The sequence below is a fragment of the Folsomia candida genome, unplaced genomic scaffold (genome assembly GCF_002217175.1).
Source record: "Folsomia candida strain VU population unplaced genomic scaffold, ASM221717v1 Fcan01_Sc004, whole genome shotgun sequence".
Lineage (NCBI taxonomy): Eukaryota > Metazoa > Arthropoda > Collembola > Entomobryomorpha > Isotomidae > Folsomia > Folsomia candida.
In genome coordinates, this window is record NW_019091196.1 from 1,337,621 (window position 1) to 1,358,664 (window position 21,044).

Below are 21,044 nucleotides of genomic sequence, written 5' to 3' on the forward strand. Positions count from 1 at the left end.
GTCAATCACGGGAGAAAGTACTTAAGTACCTGCTCAGAAAAGTAATCTCTGCATTTTTGCAGGAAAACTTGAGAATATTTGAGCATCGTATGCAAATTACTGTGGAACAAGTTTCCCCAAATCCCTGCTAAAAATCGGGAAGCTACACTGTTAGAAATCTGGTATAGTCACACATGCAGGTTTTGATTTCTCGATAATAAAGTTGCTACCGTTTGGAATTAAATTTATGTTTACCGGCCTGTAGAAATTTTGCTACCAATATGCACGATAAGGCTCTAATACCGATATATTACTACATGTCACTACTTCACTTTAGAAGAGTCATATCTGAATACCGCTTGGTAAATACCGAATTTCTAAGAGTGTAAAAATAAATATAATATATGTTTCTTTTTGCATTTTCATTTCATTTGTATTCTTAATGAGATCTCAAATCATGCAAAAACAAATTTTACCTGCGACATGTAAGGTTTCGGTGAAAATAGATAATTGAAAATTTTTGTTATTAAATTACATTTTATTAAATTTGAATAAATATTTTTTTATTTTATTTTATTGTTAAATTTGTTTTGAATTTAAGCTAATGTGATTATCATATGAATTTCTGCACTGTAACATAAACCGCTAAGATAACAAATTGCGACTTATTTGTGGAAGCGTAACGCCGCGAATTCAAAATGCGTATCATTCATCTGGTTAACACCAAAAAAAGATTTGTCTGGCCCGCTGTTGTGCCAACGTAATAAATTGAAGTTTTTAACTTGATAAGAATGTATGCATGCCATGATTAAAAGGAGGTTTCTTACGAAAAAGATGGTGGCGGGTTTCCCTCCGCGTGACAGGATAGGTACGTTTCTTCACCGGCGCGAACGCGTAAATTTGTCTCCCTTTGCCCCAATATTCGCACCGCTTGTGGTTCCTCAGGTTCTGGAAAAAGTAAAAAAATACGTAATGATTCATTTCAGAAAAACAAATACGATCTTATTTCCTTGTCCCTGGGAATTTAGAATTCATTCCGAATTTCCGTTCCAAATTAGTAATAAAAGTTTCCATGATTTAAAAAAAAAAGTGCAAACTTCTTATATTTAAGTGGGCGTGGTTCTCCCTGCTTGTTAGGTTAATAAACCACTCAAAACTTTCTCCGGGAGGTTGACGAAGACGATTTTTTTATGTAGTTAACATTTCGGTGCTGTGTTTAAGTCGAATCAAAAATGTCTTCAATCTTTCTACATCTGACACAATACTATCTTCCAAAATAATTAATAATGGAATTTAAATTTTGACGAAAAATTTGTTATTCAGAATTTGTGAATTTTATTTATTTTTATCATGAAAACAAAGAAAACAGGGAAAATTGAGCAACCACACATGTTCATTTGTGTATACGCATAAAATATTTAGAAATGAATTTGCTGGATGGGTGTCATTGTCATTTGCGTAAAATTGTACAATTCACTGGAGAGAAGACTGCTTCGTATTCGGGTTACGTAACAATTTCGCCTGCGTAAAACATTTCCCTCAAGTGACGAACAATTACATACAATTCAATTATTCATTAATGACCCGGGCTCAATTGTTCCCTATCAACCAACCAACTTGATTACACTCTAAAAAATGAGGTGAACAATCAGGGTAAAAAATGCAAATAAATTCGCTGTTAAAAAAGTATTCTTAAAATAATCTCTGAAATTTTCACGATAAATTTGATAAAGAATATTACCGATGATTCGGTCGAAGCGCAAATTTGTTACGAAACTGGTGGCAATTTCACACACTAATAAAGTTCTTTTTTGACTTTATCGACCATAACTCTTTATGAGATAGATGATGCTTAAATCTTAGCAAATCAAGTAATGCGATATAGTGAGGCAATTGACGCATGCAGTCCTTCGCAATTTTGAAAAATCTATAACTTTGTAAAATAATTTTGGTAAATTTTTATAAAGCAAAAACACGCCTTTGCCGTGAGTAAACTGGTACAAATTTGTAAGCCAATTTTTCCAAATTGGTAGAATATCTTTTATGAGATGTAATTTCTCATGATTCTCATTTCTTGGTTTGGGTCGATTTCGTGCCGAAAGTTAAATAGTTTGATTACAAAAGTATTTAAAATTTGCAAAGGTTGCACGAATTGGGATGATTACAAAAAATGTTTGACAAGTAATTAGATGATTGCAAAATTTGTGTAACTTCAATTTTCTTTAGTTCACGCAGACATTGGAAATTTTGTGAAATAATTATAGAAGCTTTTACAAAATAAAGAGACGCCCTTGATCTGAGGGTGAGTTAGTTTTCAAAAATTTGTAAGTCAAGTTTCCTTCAAAGTATTTTCAAAATTTGTAAAAGCTCGGAATTCATGGATGTTTGAATGCTATCAAGTCCCAATGGAAATTTTGTCCCCAACTTTTTTAGTGTGTCACAATGTTCGGATTGTTTCAGAGTTGTCGGACTAACGAAGGAGGAAGGGAGTTGAACATGCAGATGGTCGTGGGACGCAGCCTTTAATAAATAATTGATGCGAACTTTACGCATTTCTTTTGAGCCACGATCTCATCAGGGCAGCCGAGATCTGTCCGTTCAACGAAGGAATTAATGATGATGACTTCGCCACGTTTTTTCCATCACGGTTTTCCTCCCCTTCCTTTTGGGCAGGCACGCTTAAAAATTTGACAGAGAGAAAGATAGATATGATGTATCCAAAGGTTGAGAAATATGTATGAGGCCCGCATAAATTGGTAACAAAATTTGGTAACAAAATTTGGTAACAAAATTTGTAGCAAAATTGGATTTGTTTATCAAAATGTTAAATTTTAAAACGAAATTTTGAACTAAAAATTATCTGCAACGAATTTTAGTCGTCAACAACAACGAGGCAATTCACGCAATCCTTGGTGACTTCATAAAATCCTTAAACTTTGTAAAAAATGTTCGCAAAGTTTACAAAATAATAAGGAACCAGATTATAAGCTAATTTCCTTGGAAATATTTGTAACATTTTGCAGGTGTACCAATTTTATAAAGTTACCAAGAACTGCGTGAATTGCCTAAATCCTTTACACCAATGATGTAAAAATAGGTCATCACATACAGTTGCAAAACTAGCTTCGCGACCTTAAAATTTGGGGAAACTGTGCAAAAACTTTGTATTACTTAAGCAACGTGCATAAAATTTGAATTAAAAATCTCATTTTTTGTCCAAATTTTGAAACCTTAAAAAAATTTCGCCATTACAAAGTTTTACAGAAAAGAAATTGCAAAATTTTCGTGCATAAATTTTTAAGAGTAGTTCACCTCCCTGAAGAGGAATACAATTATTTTATTACGTCCATTTTTCTCCCCATCTTTCCAGAAACTTTCTCCTTTTCTACTTTTCCTGTATGAGCTAAACCATTTGACTCGGATTATTACTAGACGCGAGAGGGAAAAGAAAGGAAGAAAAACCACGTGTAGGTAATCTAAAAAAAACTTTCCGAGTCCAGATATGGACGAAAGTTGAAAGTGAAAGTGCGTAAAATTTTGACGAAATGAGGCCCCGGATTAAATTCCGTGCTTCAATTTTCATTGGAATCATCATCATCATTATTACAAAGAGACAGAGAAGACATTATATTTTAAAAGACTTACATTTTTCATGCCATATAAGCCCTGCGAGACGATAAATTCCTGCCAAATATGTCAGAGATCAATGCTAACCAATTTCGCGGGGGGCGCCAAATTATAAATTTTTATAAATTTTCGGCCACGTGGTGCGACGCGACGCTAAAGGAATAGGAGCTCCGACTTATCGAAGTTGATGACAGGTAGTGCAAAATGCGAATGTTTGACACGTGCGTGTAAAGATTGGTCAACATGACATGGGCTCAATTTATCGGGGTGTCAATTTGGGGTCAATCTATGGCGTAGAAACTATGGATCTAAGAAGAGTTGTGCACGGGAATAATTATATATATAACACATGGCGTTTAACTTGCTCAACTTTTAAAATTCAAGGCAATAATTCATTCATACTTTCCCAACCCATGTAAACGGTGTAACTTTTTTGAAAAGTAAGTAGAATACTAAAATTTTAACAAGATGTTAATTTGTTCAAATTTTTTTCACATCGTACCAAGAAAGATTACCTAAACTGTTCATGCTTCATATTCAACTCTTTAATTAAGATTAAGCAACTATTTAATTAAGATTATATTAACTATTTAATAAGGATAAAGACATTTAATTGTGTTTATTTTACCTTTGTGTTAAGATTTTGTAAAAAAAATCATCCATATTTGGTCAATTAGATATTATTTATTCCAGATCTATTTTTAGCTTGGTTAAAATTTTTGAAACAAGGTTGCATAACGTTGTTGATTTGCACTTTGATATATGTCCAACTTTTGCACCAATCTCACAAACATTTACGATTCAGTTCAACCCCAAGTTTTATTTGTTTTGGGCAATAATTTGGATTTCAAGGTCTGCTGTGTCCATCGTGCCTTTACTAAAATCCGTCGTTCCTATCCTAACGACCATTCTGGGCACGCGGTCATGTCACTCCATGTTTTCACCCGTCCTCCCAAAAAACTCACTTTATCCTCTAGAACAAGGCAACTACGTCAAGTGGACGACTCGGATTTTGATGATGGAACACATTCTGTATTCATTACCAAAACAGGAATATTTTTAAAATTTGCGAATTTGCCTAAGCTGTATATTTTTTTAATGTGTAATTTTACTGTGAAATCAATATTAGGAGAGTGCTTAAAAAATCTATTTTCAACTTTTTTCAAATTTCAAAGTTTAAGTCAAAGAATGATTTTAATTTGGTTTTCTAATTAAAAAATATGTAAAACAGTTTTTTGAAACTTTATCATATCTTAAAAAAGTTTCAAGTTAATGCAAAGGCAGCCTGAATGTTCCACGATTTTCTCCACAAAATATTTGGTAAATATTTTGCAAAATATTTTGCAAATCTCGACGCGCCCTCAAATTCATGTCGTACACGATAAACACAATCATACAAAGCATCTTATGTAACTATCAAAGATCCATAAAATTTATATAACCAAACAAAATTCTAGCTTTTCACCCAGCTAACATCCCCTCTCCGCAACGTCGTCCCAACACGACTCAAACGAAAACGAGTCAAAATGAACATGAACCAACAATTCGATTGCAATTCTTTCTCCTTCAACAATCCAATTTTATCTCAGATCACGTCCCGCCGCCAACTTCGCCTCCTCGCTCGCCCAACTTTCCCTCCTTCTTCCGCAGAGAGTAATCACAGGGAGAAAAGTTGCATCTTATTTCATTTCACGCTGCAGTGCCGTCCACTCCACGAGGAATCCTTATCCTCTCGTGCGAACAGAATTTCAAATTTTTCTTCCAGAAATCACAGTTTTTTTTCAGACGTTTCAAAATTGTCACGTTCCCATATTTCTAGGGATGCTTAACTTTCACTCAAAACGTAGAAAGTAACGGTCCGCATGCAAATGAGGGGGAAAAATAGGGGAAAAACTTGTAAAAAACCATAAATAAGCCTCGTTTTTCGATACAATTTTCTCCTCTAAAGGTGGGGAAAGTCGGGATCATTCGAGAATCATGAAGAACAAAAAACTTGTCCTTTTTTGGGAGAAAGTTTCTCCACCTTCAGAAGTTTTATTATATTTAATACTTTCACCAGATCCCACTTCGACCTGTCAGTCGCATCAGTCAAGCTGGGAGAAAGGCGAGAAGAGTTTTGCTCTCTTTTTCCCACTTCCTCCTCGTCTTTATTGTAGGTTTGGATTGGCCATGTGAAGATGCACATTTGAAGAGAAACGAGGTAGGGCTGGCTGGATGGATGGGTGATGGAGTGCAGGAGAGTGAGATGTAATGCGATGCGGAGAGAAAGTTAGCCAACAATGGAAAAGTATTTAGGAAAAGGGAACAATGTTGACCAAATGGGAAAAGTAGGGTGCCAAAGGTAACGTAGGTTTGTTGTCAAAGTTGTGGCGAATTTTTTTGATGCGACTAGTTTGGCATTGGGCGCCCCTTCAAAGGGGTGTGGCTGGCGAACTAGGGCCCATGGACCTTGACCCTCCTTCACTTTTTCTACACTCGTATAGACCTACAACATATCCAAAGGGTATCAAGATCTGGCATTGAAAAGGTCGTACGTACTCCTCCTAAGCATACTCGAAACCCCGTTTTGATATTCATTTATGTATTGGGGCAGGAGATATTTATGGGCTGGAAATAATTACGGCTGGAGATAATTAAGGGCTGGAGTTGGTGGGCTGGAGATCGCTGGCTGGAGTTAATCACGGGCTGGAAATGGTGGGCTGGACTCCCACGGGCTGGGGTCGGTGGGCTGAAGTCTTCCGCACACCTATAGAATCTATCCTTAAATTATGCACAGCTAAAATGAGATTCAAATCTTAATAAATCAAATCCATTTAAATCAACTCTTAATTTATCAAAAGTTGGTAGAGGTCGACACCTTTTTACAAAAATTCGGAAACATCATTATCGAACTTGTTGAGCAGATAACCTGCCGCTCCCCCCCTGCCGTGTGGTCGTTTTGCCTTTCTCTGGTTCAGTCGAACGTAGGAATGGGCACGTAATCGAGTGAGACAGACAGTTTCGGATTTTTTATAAAATTATTTTAAAAAATGCACTGGTTTTACAAATTTACTAAGGCCTTCGAGATTTGCCTCAGTGTAATATTTGAGCATCCCCTCGAATCAGATGCTGCAAGTTGCAGCCTGCAACTAGAACGAGACGAGACCAGACCTTGAAGAAGTCCTTCAATTCAACCCAAAAACGAGAAAGGAGCAGATGGGACCGAATTCAATCCTTGTTTTGGGGACATATTTACATAGGTCGGAAAATTTAGGTTTGCTTCTAATAATTTTCTGAGAAATTCTAAATTTTTACCAGTCTGGTAATACAGAACTGGCAACTGGTAGTAAGACTACGATTAAGAATTAGCTGGGTGAAAGTTTTGGTCCGCGATAAGAAGGATAATTACGATTTTTTGCTAACATTATGTCACAATTCTTGTAAAATTAGTTTTTTAAGGTTTATTATTATTCTTAAATTTGGATTTGTAAGTTTTGACGGGTTTTGATGAGATTCGTGAAATTTTTGTATTAATTGTTTTTCTTTTTATTTCTTGTTTCAAGTTTAGAAAATTGAATACGGTTCAATATGCCCCAAATCTCTGACCATTGCCGACCTATGTTTTTTACGATTCCCCTCTTCTCTTTTTCAACTTTCTTAAGTGAAAAGCAACTGCTCCATTTATTCCACATCGCTCTTGGTTTCTCTTTCTCTCCGAGAGCTTGGGAATTCGGGGAAGAAAAAGAAAACTGAAATAAAATGTGGAGGAAACCAACCCGCAAACCACCCGCAAAGCAAAACCGAGAAATTCTTGCGGTCTGTTCTCCTCTCGAGGAAGGAAATCCTTCAAATTTTGTGTTTCTTTGTTGGGCCGAGAAGGATCAAATCGAGATCACTTCGAGTTGATGCTTGTCCAGGAGCGAGGAGGAAAAGGTGAACGGAGGTTAGCGACGGATATGTTTAATCGATGATGCTGCGAAATGGAAAAGTTCTCGACTTTCTCTTTTCTTTCTCTGCAAGTGTAAATCTGGTCGGTTTCTTTTTCTACTTCTTGATTTTTATGGCATCAAATTGGTTGTGGTTTTTGAGGTGTTAATAAAATAAATTTCTGAGGAGGAAGGGATCATGTCATCATGTGAGGACTAAATCGTGGATAATTTTTGGTACACGAGTGGATATTGTGGACAAATTACGGAAGTAGTGTTTGTTTGATGGAAAATGTCTGAACAAAAATAAAGCAAAAATTTTTATATTTTACTTAAAAACTTTATATAAAACTTTATATTTTTTTAACACAATTTTGTAATTTAGTAATTTCTATTTCTCTGAATTCAAAATTCAGAAACAAATTTTGGAGGTGAATTGGTTCCGGAAATTATTCAGATTAGAGGAGGAAATTGAACCGGGATGCCCTGTAATAAAAGAATTTGAATTTTTTGCAGGGTTTTCAATTTTTATACAATTTCTATTTTTTCGGATCCACCGGAACTCAATTTTTTTCAGGAAATTATGCACCTCCATGACGGAATGCAATTGGAATAATTTTACAATTTACAAGGGAGAGAGAGATCTTGTTTCGGATTTATTTATTTTTACAAAAGGAGCAGATAGGAAATTGTGCAGAATTGAGGAGCGTCTGTTGCTACTTTTGCTAAAATATCCCTATGGACTTGAAGGGATCCCATTTAGATCCAAATCCAGTTTTGGGGGCAGACAGGGTTCTCCGCGAGAAATGCAGTTCACAGAAATTGGAAATTCAATTATTTATAAATAAATTTAAAAAAATAAAACTAAGGCGAGAGGCGCTATTAAAAACAAGAAACAAGCCCTCCCACCAACACCCCCGTCTCGCCGTGGCCCCATTAATATTTTTATATCTGGGGGTGTAACCACAATTTTATTCAATACAATTTTATGATGCAGGGAATAATTCTTCCCTGCATCATACACAGCAATTTAAAAAACAACTTACAGTAGGGCATATTTGGCAAAATAGGTGACGGGATAGCGTCATAAAATGGTCAGACAGATGTCGGAAATCAAACTACGAAAGCTTATTTATTTAACTCGTTTACCTGAGCAGCAAGCTCAATTCTGAAATGTATGAATGCAGATTTGGAATGTCTTTAACCGCATGACTACCTACGTTAAAATAGTTGGTTTTAAGAAGTAAATATTTTATTTTTGTACGATGGTTGATGAATAGAGTCAGGGTATGTATATATTCCAAACTTTGTCAACAACACCGATTGATTTGAAACTTTATGATCTTGATTCTAGATTTGTTTTAAACAAACAAAAAATTGTTTTTGTACATATTTTGTCGATTTGGTTAAACATTTTATATAAATGTTTTGGGGTCTTTATGAATATATTTATCCGTACTCTGTTGATTAATGCTAAACTAAATACATATTTAAATTGAAATTAATGCAAGAACTGCAGATAATAGGTTTTATAAGTGCAATGCAATATAAAATTGTAATAATTATCAATTCAAATGCAGTTTACATTAGTAGTTAAAAGCTTAAATCATAAATTGCGGTTACACCCCCAGATATAAAAATATTAATGGGGCCACGGCGAGACGGGGGTGTTGGTGGGAGGGCTTGTTTCTTGTTTTTAATAGCGCCTCTCGCCTTAGTTTTATTTTTTTAAATTTATTTATTTTGGGGTTTTTAAGTGAACAATTTTGTAACTCCGTCATTAAAAACCTACAATGCAGGCAGACTTGATATAGCCCGAGTCAGAAAAAGGTTGGGATTATCACCCAATCCGAATTTTTTTACGAAATTCTATATAGGGTCCCTTCAGTTCAAAATCTTCTCATTTCAATTCATATTCGTCCAAATGAAACCATTATCACCCTCCGTACCAAATTTCAGCTCGCTTGGATGATTTTGAAAATCGGTATGAGTCACCCCACATACCACCCCTTCCGTTGAAAAATTTTACAATTTCATTTCATACTCTTTCACTAGAACCCATTATCAAGCTCCATGTCAATTTCGGCTTTCTAGCGCATTTTTAAAATTTTGATGTCTATTATGCACGCCACCCACTTATATGGCCCCCACCAGTCCAAATCTTGTTTGGTCCCATCTTCAGAGTTCAGACTCGGTCGTTGCATTGCCCAAACACATGTTTGTACCAATTTTTAGTCAAAATCTGCCAGCGCTTGAGAGAATTGTCGAAGGACAGAATGACGTGACGATTATATAAGCTCTGGTTCGGGCCACCATTTACACATACATATAAAGAATTTCTCTACTAAAGTTGCTATGGATGTTAACTGAATTTTAAAAATTTCAAACCTCCATAACTTCGTCATTTTGCATCCGATTTTCATGACCCTAAAGAATGATCTTAATAATTTTTTAAGCCCTTTCGATTCCCCTTTGCCGATTTTTCACTTTCAGCGGAATATTTTGAAATACAGAAAAAAAAGTCACTAAAATGAGAAATGCACCATGAAGATGTTAACCGATTCAGCCCAGAGATCTATAAACAATACTACAAAGAATTTACTACCCATTGGTCGAAACCGCATGTCTCTACGACGTATGATTCTCTCACAATTTTGTCTGACTGTTTTGAGGTGGGCACTTAACTGCATACTATGGCTTCGCCGTAACCATGCACGTATTTTTTTTGGGTGCATGGTTACGGTTGGTGTCTCGCCTTAGAATAAAAAAAAAACTATAACTACAACAGTTTAGTTTCGAAGTACACGGTGCGGGTGTGAGTAGCTCCTTTTTGGTAAAATTTACTTTACTGTTGGGCCAATTATTTAGTCATAATTTACGCTGTAATTTAACGCATAAACTTCATAACGTTGTCCTCATTTTGAGACATTGAGATATTTCTATAGAAATTTTCGCACGATTTGCAAGTCACACTGACAACCGGAAATGTTCAGTTCGCCGATAATAATGTTTGTAATTTGAATTTAGCGAATCCTATTTTAAACATAATTCCCAATTTGGAAGCCGACATCCGGAACACTGCGATCTCATCGAGCCGTCCATCCATCTGTGCGAATCATAAGCCGACGACCCAGCAACAGCGAGTTGGCTGTACGAATGTAGGGAAATGACCTAATTGTTAAGGATTTGTGTGCTTTTACTGCTCAATTCTCCTGAGATTTTACAACGGATTATTTTCTCCAGATGGAAAATGAGAGATAAACAGAGAAAGCTGGAAAGCTCACTCCAGATTCTCTCACAAATGAGATACGCTAAGAATTTTGCAATAGAAAATTAAACTGAAAGACTTTAACTGGTTTTCGAAATGATAGTTTAATTAAATTTTCGTTAAAAAAAGTTTACAATTTTATTTAGTTTTCGAAATGAGGGTGAATTTGGATCATAAAAAGTTTACAATTTTACATTTATATTCTTCCAAATTGAGGAAATTGAAGAGTTCTGGTATGTTTTTCGAGAGCGAAATTGTGCGTTGACCTAACAAAGTTATACGTACAAATGTGGGGCAAAATTTCAAAATTAAGCAACTCTACTTTGGTGATAAATTGCAGTCAAAATTAAAATAATTCATGTTACGCGAATACATACCTGCACAAAATGATATATGCAGACTCGAAGAAAAGTAATTAATTGCAAATAATTACAGTTAACGGATATAAATTAGCGGGTAGTTGCAACCAGAATTAATCGAATAGTATTTAAATGCTGTTGCGAAATTATGTAGTATCGACCCACATGAATATTCAGAGTAAGTAGATTAAATGAAATGTAACAGTTTTTTTTGCATGCATTAGTAATTCTGCATCGGTTGTAACTTATTCAGTAAAAACCGTAGAAATCTAGTTGTTCTCAAACTATTATAAATTCGAACCAAGTCAAATTTTGTACATAACGGATTCCCAATAATTCCAAATTCTTGTAAAATTTAAGTTCCGTGAGTAATTATAAGAATTAATTATATTGAATAGTATTAAAAAGATAGGATATTCTGAGACAAGTGGAGTTTTTGAACACTTCATAAAATATGCAATTGAAATTTGAAAAACCTACACTGCAAAGCCCGCTTCTAATTTTTTTGCTCGAATTGACCTAGGTATATAGTATTACCAATCTCCGTGTTGTGGATGGTTAAATGTTTGTTAGATATTTCTATTATTTGGCACCTTATTTTTAATGTATTTGCACATGTCGCATATAAAAATTTCCGACGTCGGATGAAGCGACTGATCCCCGAATTTTATTTGCCGACCAGACCAGACTTTCTCCACTGGAAAAAAGTACAAATAAAGAGGAAGAACTCACTTACCTTTCACAACAATTCTCGCCCCTTCACTCGTCTTGACCTCGTTCGTCAGTTTGTGCAGGGTTCGGCACGCCCACACCTTTCGCCCGTCAGACTCGTCCACGCTGAACACGTGCAACTCTCCAGACGGCAGCAGGAGCCATTTGCCTGCAAAAAGAAGAAGAAAGAAAAGTGTGACAAAAAAAATCTTGACACGAAAAAGGTGGTTTCGACTCAAAAAACCTTCTCTATTACTTTATCCTCTCTCTCGCCATACTTTTTTACTGTGTGACAATTTTTTTTGGAGAGGAAATGACCCAGAATAAAATTAGAGTGAAAGTAAACTGTGACGAGGTGGGGAATTGCATCATCTTTCTATGGTACAGAGAGTGCTTCATTTTTTTGCAAAGTTTTCGAGAAATGGAAGCTTGCACTTTTCCCTTTTTGAAAATCTACTAAAGGTTTTGTAATAAACACCTTTTTGTACATACAATCACCGGGTGTGATTTTTCGCAAGTATTTTTGCAAAGTTACAGAATGCTGAGAACCTAATTTTTTATGAAATAATTGAAAAAAAAACTTCAATTCAAGAAGAAGGTTTACACCTGAGTAGTATTTTCGATAAACACTTCTTCGCAAATAAAATTTATGGCGTATTTCTTTTCAATTCTTTGCTGCAAAGTTTTTAAATTGTTGGAGGAGACTAAAAAACGAATAAAATGTTTGTGTTGCATAATAAAGAACGTCCGGGAATGAATGGGAATGGTCTGAAAATGTGGTCATAAAATCACAATGAGTTATCGGAATTTTAAACTTTTTGCATATGTATAATACCAAATACGTACCTACATAATTTAATTAATAGCTAAGGCCGCCACACCCCCGTTGGCGACTAGTTCGATTTTCTTGCGAAGATTTTTCATTAAATTTTTTCCCGAAGTTTTTGCCACTTCCGAGGTGATTTTCTTCCATCGTCCTTTGAATTTTCGAAAGGTGTCAGGCACATCTTGAAGCCGGGAGTATACTGACTTAGAACGTGCCCAGAATTTTTCGATTGGGCGGAGTTGGGGTACATTAGGTGGGTTGATATCTTTTGGTACGAAATCAATATTTTTCTTTCTGAGGTACTCGGTCACTTTCTTTGCATAGTGACAAGTGGCGAGGTCAGGCCAAAACAAAACTTTATCATTTTTGTGAAACCTATTAATAAATGCTTCCAATCCAGCCTTGACGCAATTTTTCAGATAAATATCTTGATTGATATTCCCTTCGAGAACTACCGGGTCTGATACATGTCCGTGACTGGAGATGCATTGCCAAATGCAATATTTCTTTGGAAATTTGTCTTTTTTTCGTACTTTTTCTTCATAAGCCACTTCAGAGGGATCCGAGCTATGAAAAAAATGACGCCCTGGAAGATTTGAAGGGTCAACCGGAACATACGTTTCGTCATCCAGGATCACTACTTTTCCACGCATTTTCTTCAACAATTTTTGACAGCAATCCTTGATCCGACTTTCTTGTACGGGCTTGTAATTTGGTGCAGGTTTTTTGGTCCTTGCTTTGATTCCTAATTTATGGACCTTAATTTCCCCCAGGTAGCTTTTGGAAATTTTGACTTTCCTGGCAGCTACAGCTACTGACGTTGATGGCTTGGTTTTGAAAATTTTTTCAATTCTATTTTTCACTCGAGTGGTCGCTAGCTTCGCCGGACGACCAGCTGGCTTTTTGAATTGCACATTTTCGGAATCCTTGAACTTTTTTATGTAGGAATACACATTTGAACTTGGAATTCCTTCCTGCTTAAAAAAGTTCTAGGTCACCTTGGAGTCTCGGTTGGCTGTCGTGTTGTAGAACTCCATCACTCGTTTTCCTAACAGCTCCCTTTCAAACAAGCTTCTTCTACCCTTATCCATTTTTGAAATTTAAGAGTGATATACCAAATTGACCCTAATGAAGTGGGCTTTCAGAAATTTAAATTATTATAGTTCGCGGGTTTATTGATTTGTCAATATACTCGCTAGAGCGCGCATTCCCATTCATTCCCGGACGTTCTTTAATTTCATTATTTTTTTCTAAGTTTCACCGAGTTGGAATAAATTTGTGATAGAATAAATTTGCAAAATTAATTATGTCTAGCAAATATTTTTTTGCAAAGTTTTGGTAATAGTGGGAACACAGGGAAACAAGTGAGTGCATAAACAACGGACCTGTCTGGAAGTTAGGATAAATGTTGAGTGATCCATCTTGCACCCAGGAAGTCACTGTGATATAGTCCACAAGCTCAGGAGGCGCGAGACAGCTGCAGAAAAAGTGAAGATACAAATTATTCAAATTTTAATTACATCAGTCAATTCGCCAAAATTTTTTATGAAGGTCGTCAAAATTTTTTAAACGGTAATAATTGTTATCCTTGACATTTTCATCAGTCTAAAATTCGTAAATTTATTTAGAATCCTCATTGTATGAAACAAGTAAATAAATGCTCTCGTGGGCATTAATATTAATTAATTAATTAGATACGGGCAAATTTGCGCATGTCACAAATTGAGTCCGTTTCACACATAATCACCCACATTAGCCAAGATTGCCAATATTACCTGATTTGTATTTTTTAGGAACATTTTTTATTTATTTCAATAAAGGCGCTTTGGTTTACAAATGATTCAAATACGAAAATCAAATTCGAAATATATTTTTTTTGAGTTTGTCAAACTAAAACAATTTGTTAATTATTCCTAAATATTGAATAAAAACAAAAAGGCAATTCAGGCAGTCCTTGGTAACTTCGTAAAATCCTTCAGTTTTTAAATATAATTTAGAAAATAAATAGACGCCTTCCATCCGAGTAGAATTATAAAAAATTGGAAGCAATGTCATAAATGCATCGCACCTTCATCATCCAAAAGAATGGCGCATTTTATTTCACTTATCTACGTTTCTCTAATTATTCAAATGGCGTTTTAATTTGACAAATTATTTAAGAATTACGAAAATAGATTGTCATAATTTTCTTAATGCTTCGAGCTAAAGAGATCATCCATTTTTTTAATTGCTTGCAAATGCTAAAGAAATAATTTTATAAGGAAATAATTTTAGTAAGTAAAAACAATTAGGCAAATTCACGCAATTTAGGTGTTGTAAGGTAACTTACAAACTGTTACAAAAGTTTACACATATTTCGAAGGAAAATTAGCTTCCAAATTTTTGTTAACTTGCTCAGGAGCCTCCTTATTAAGGGGTGAAAGCCCTTTATAAGATCGTTATGTCCGTCTGTCTGTCCGTCCGTCCGTCTGTCCGTCCGTCCGTCTGTCTGTCCGTAGCTCCGATAACTTTTGAACGAAAAGACATAGACACTTGAAATTTTCAACGTAAACTCCTAACGTCAATGGACAGGACGAGTTCGAAGATGGACACTGTGACATCGTCACCTGTGACGATGACGTCGTCCCAGTGACGAAAAGTGACGAAAAAGTGTCACGTGTCAGTTTTGACATGTGACACATCATTTTTAACTATTTTTCAATGAGGAATTCGCAAATTCATGTCATTTTGTGTTTGGACGTCACAGTGACGAAAAGTGACGAAAAAGTGTCACTTGTCAGTTTTGACATGTGACACGTCATTTTTAACTATTTTTCAATGTCAAATTCAATGGTGACCTCCATTTTTACCTCAAAGGTCATGTAAAGGTCATAGGACATATCTATTTCAATTTCAACTGAAATTTAACCCCGAATTCAATGGTGATCTCCATTTTGACCTCAGAGGTCATATAAAGGTCACATAAGGGTTATCAACTGTTAAATTTGACACAAATAAGACACAAAAGTCGAAAACACGTCAGAAGTGTCAATCTTAACAAATTTTCGAACAATTTGATATTCACATTGACGTATGACACTCCTTTCACCCCTTGGTTACATGCGTTGTAACGGTTTATTTTGTAAAAGTTTGTAAAATCATTTTAAGAAATTTACGGATTTTACAAAGTTACAAGGGACTGCGTGAATTGCGTCTGTATTTTGATGAAATTTTAGACTTCTCATACATTAATTACAAGGTGCTTGATTTATTGATAGGAATCGCTTAATCTCACAACTTGATGTGACCACGTGTCCGACAGTTTGTACAATTAGTGACAAGAAGGGGAGAAAACTGACCGTAAAAGGGCATTGTTTCCCCGGATCACGACTACGTCCGGATTTTCGATGTGGAACGGGGTGTCCAGCACTGCAAGAATTCCAGTGATGAAGACACAATTTCTAATTAAAATGACATAACGACACAAAGTTTGGGGAGAAAAACTCATTATTTTTTGTGCAAGTTTTCCCCAGAAAGTTTTGCTTTCACTTTTCCCTGGATTTCTTACCTGCACGAACCACGACTTCCGGACTGATGATTGTTCCCGACGGATTACTGAGTTTGCACCGAAGCGTCGCAAAGTGAACGTCGGGTCGGAACTTGTCAATGGGAAAGGGGAGAAAGCGTATATTTCCGGTTGGCAGCACCTGCAAATTAATATTTCGTTAATTACTTTAATGTTAGAAATCCGATGCAGTCAGGCACGTAATGATTTCTCGGTATTAAATTTGCAACGTAAAATTATACAAGTAGGTAAAATTGTAAAATCATTTTGAAATTTGCTGCAGGTGTGGCAAAACTTTAATACCGAGCTATTACAACTTTATATTACTTATCGAGACAACTTGGTATATTCTAACTCTGAATTTCTAAGAGTGTTGAATTTGATTTTTTTTCTAGATATTTCAAGAAAACTAATTTTCAAAGTAAAAATATCAATTGTTTTGAGTATTCCTCAAGTAGATTATAACTATTTATATGATGTTTAAAATTGTACGATTTATTTAAAATTTAATCAGTGTAAAATGCGAGCTTTACGTGTTCATTAACATTTTATGAAATCTATGGACTCTAGATTCTCAACTAAAAATCAAAGGATAGCCTAATTATCGTGAGTAAAGTCTTACGATTTAAAATTCTGAAAATAATAAGAACCTCCCAGACGTTGATGGAAAATTAAATTTTTTCGATGAAACGTCTCAAATCATTTTAGAGATTCTTTGTTATTAAATATAATAAAGCCCGTTGTAAGGAAAACCTTAGAAATTTTCGGATTTTGTTAGTATACAAAGAAATGAGAGGGGAAAGCTATGTATGTTTCGTATTTCTGATTTTAATTAGTTTGACGCCAGGTATAATATTTTTTAGTAAATTATAACAGCTTTAAGTGCTTAAGATGGGTGACAACTAACTGCTTAGGATCTGAGATTAATATAATAATCGACCTAAATTTCGAAAAAAATTCTATATTTTTGAATTTACGGTAAAGAGTATTCATTTCATTCGACCCCATTTTTCCTAGCTTATTACTTACAAGCCGTGACTTTTTACAGCACAGAGAATAATTCTCCCAGTTTTTACAAAATATAAATATTAATTACATGAATCCACATCTAGTTTGACGTTAGATGTAATATTTTATAATAAATTATAACCGCTTTAAATGGTTAAGATGTATGATAATGCTGCTTTTGCTATAAGAGTTCGAAGTTATCCACGATTACATTAGCCTAACAACATGAACATTCATATTAACCTCGAAGTTATTCACCCTGTACTACTTTAAGTGTAAATGATTATCGACGCTAAAATTTATTCACTAGCAAATTCTGAAAATACTAATACAAAATCTCAGAGATCGATAAACTTATATAAAATTTAGTTTTTATCCTGAGACGTTTCAAACCCTACGAATTGCACATTGCTAAGTATAAACAAGGCTGGAGCAGTTACTTTAGGTGTTTTAAATTTTGCTTATATATGTAGAAGTGGAATTAAAGGATTGTAGAGATGAAATTCATATAGTTTTGTATATTTCCGATTTTAGAAGTAGTTTGACGTCAAGTGAAATATTTTGCAGTGAATTGTAATGTTAATTAACGATTAATGCACGTTGTAAATTTAGCGAAATTAAAGTTTGACAAATTTATGGTAACGAGAGTTCATTTGCATAATTCGATCCCATTGTTCCTACAAAATTTTGATTGCTTGTCACTGAAAACGGTGAAAATATTTTTTACAACGGAGAAAATAATTTTACCAACTTTTACAAAATATAAATATAAGTAAAGTTGGTGAATCCACATACCAGAAATTTGCATATACAGCATTGTTATATCGCAAGAAACAGTCTTTTTTGTGTCAAAAATTTGTAACAATAAGAATTTTTCGAAATAATAAAATTTATTTAACTAAGGAAATTAATCTAGCTAAATTTTGTTAAATTTCTGCGTTTTTGAGATTGTAAAGAGTGTTCATTTACATAATTCGATCCCATTCTGCCGGAAAATTTGTCACTGAAAAATGGTGATACATTTGAAGCCAATTTTTTCAACGCAGAAAATGATTTACCAATTATTACTAAATTTAAGTATCAAATACATTAATCAATGCCCCAACTATTAAGCCTAAATCATTACTAGAATTACATTAGAAAAGCAGGTGATCCATTTTTATAAAATTTTGAAAATCCGCAACCAATATTTTAAAATTAACATGGAAAATGGGATAGCTGGACCCGTCCATGCAAATCGATCCCACAATTTTCGCACAGTTCCCAATTTTCCTTTCTCCGCTTTTACTACGCTGAACCACTGTAAATTTAGATCTCGCTTTCACCACTCAAAAACCAGACAGAACAACCCACACAACACTCGCAAACAAATTCCGTTCCTGCAAATGGATGGACTTGGTCAGCCACACAAACACTCGTTCACTTTCACCAGACCACTTCATCATCTCCACTAAATTTTCTCTCCCTCCATCCAACTTTCTCTCTCTATGGATGAAACGGGGACAAATTTGGGTTCACATCATAACCCAAGAGCCATGCATAACACGAAACAATCATGCTTTGTGACGTCCACGAGTTTAATTCTGCTTTCAGGACGGGTGCTTTCACCCAATTAAAATCTTGATGCTTGGGGGTGTTAATCACAAAAAGAGTGTAATGAAATTACGTAATTTTATTGTTTCTCAGTATGTTGAATATGTTAGCACCCTGGAATAAGCGCTCAAACGAACTCAAAATTGTTAACATAACTGTAGCAGAATATGTGAGGCTTTACCGCATTGGTAACGATTTGTCGTCACAAATTTTACAGGAATACAAAAATTTTGAACTATAGTTTTGAGTTGGATAAGAATTTCTGTACCATACTAGTCCAAATCATCCCAATCTTGGAATAAGTAATAGTAAGGTTTAATTTTGCACACAGCTCTGGTAACGATGTTTCACCAAATGGAAACAGATTTTCTCCAGATTATTTAACCAGTCCGTTGACATTAGTAAGGAACAAGAATAAGTAAGCACGATTTTCAACTTGTCTCAACCTCAATATACAAAAAATTCACAATTTAAAGGCATTTATTCCGATCAACCGAAGTTTCATTTCTCAATCTTCTTCTTGTCTTTATTTATTATCAAACGGTAACAATTTAAAATGTCAATACTTTTATATTATAAAACACGTGACTTCCTCATGAGTACCCCTTTTCTCACTAATTTCACTAATTGTATCTCCCCAGCATGTAATTCCACTCTGTGTAAAATCAGGGATTACATAATACACCTGTCTCTCCATCTGTCCTATCCACCGACTTCATGGCTTTACATGCGTACATGCTTTCACTCATTTCATCCCTAATCTAAAATCATCTCGAACAAAATTTCTCGTCAAAACACATATTTTGGTGAAAGCAGCCTCCGAAGAACACATTGTGATCGTCTGGTCCGGAGTTGTCCCCTGATTTATGTTCTCGGTGGGTGAAAGTAGAAAGGAAATAAATAAATCGTGCCGCCGACTTTCACCGAAATTCTAATTTTGTCCTTTTCTCCATTCATTCCTCTCCGCTTGTTCCTTGATTCCTCGTCCTATTAAAATCCAATTTTGCTCACGGGGAGGGCAAGCCGGTAACCAAGAGATGGATGAAATTGGACGGGAGAAAGCACGGTTTATGTTCCCAAAGTCGGAATAAAACGTAATTTCGACCCAACATAAAATTTATGTGGGTTTAAGATTGGAATAAAATGGACTCGAACGGCGAATTCTTCTCCCCTGAATGGAGGAGAAAGGTGGAGAAGAAAGTCTTCATTTTTTAGTCGATTAATGTAATGATTACGTATCTATTATAAGGCGGATTATTTTGTAAATCGATCACATGCTTTATGTACGGCCCCAAAATATAATTTAAAACTTTTACAACTTTAAAAATCAATTTAAAAATTTCGATAGCAGACATCGAATCTAAACTATTTTTTCGCATTTAAAACTAAATAATAAATTACTCCTGGCGCTGAAAATGTACAATTTATAATAATTTAAGATTTTGAAAATTTCAAAGACTGTCTGCATCCGAAATGTTCTGAGATTGACTTATTTCAAAGTTGATGAACATTCTCCTTAGAACGTAATTGAATTTTGTCCTTTTTCGCAAATTATTCAATTAGTCAGCACCCGAAAAAATGAAGTACTTTTAACAAGCTTCGTTTTATTAATATAAACTTGCAATATTTCTGCCTTTTTAATACCCATGAAATTATTTTCCTTATTATGAAATTACGTAATTTACGCAGTAAACATTGACTTCCCATCTAAACTTTTACAACATTTTTCACAAATAAATATTAAATTACTTTCGTTGCTAAAGATGCATAATTTGTAAGATTCTGAAAATTCCTATTTCATTACTCAGAACGTTGTGGATTGATTTTTTCAGTTTTTTTTTCACTCTACTGGATGCATATTGTTGCTCAAGATATGAATTAATAATTAAACTTTTCACGTGTGCTTCCTTAAATTATCGAACAAAGTTAGTCTTTAAAAGTTGTCTGCGACATTATAAATACTAAAACACATTCAAAATTAAGAGACAATTTTAAAGTTCACTTTCTTCATTTTGTTGTCGAGAAGCTATAAATTCAAACTAATTTACTGTTTAACCAATTGAAATTATAAAGTTGGGGAAACACCTATACCATGGAACATTCGTAACTGACTAACGTATAACGTTAATTGCTTACGTATCATGTATATATTTTGTCGTGCACAGTGCTTCATTAAATTGATAAACTTGATATTCCAATATTGCTATATGTTATACCGTATAGT

The 21,044-nt window shown here is 34.8% G+C and overlaps 1 protein-coding gene across 3 annotated transcripts in view; it reads right to left on the reverse strand.

The window, feature by feature from the left end:
* Nucleotides 1–21,044, reverse strand: part of LOC118432950 (Down syndrome cell adhesion molecule-like protein Dscam2) — a 69,550-nt gene that overhangs the window by 34,062 nt on the left and 14,444 nt on the right. For all 3 annotated transcript variants that reach the window (XM_035851222.1, XM_035851223.1, XM_035851221.1), the window contains 5 exons: nucleotides 16,223–16,361; nucleotides 16,014–16,083; nucleotides 14,061–14,152; nucleotides 11,875–12,018; nucleotides 807–927 (listed from right to left, as the gene is read on the reverse strand). In XM_035851222.1, the coding sequence (XP_035707115.1) occupies nucleotides 807–927; nucleotides 11,875–12,018; nucleotides 14,061–14,152; nucleotides 16,014–16,083; nucleotides 16,223–16,361 (566 nt within the window). The remainder of the gene's footprint in view (nucleotides 1–806; nucleotides 928–11,874; nucleotides 12,019–14,060; nucleotides 14,153–16,013; nucleotides 16,084–16,222; nucleotides 16,362–21,044) is intronic.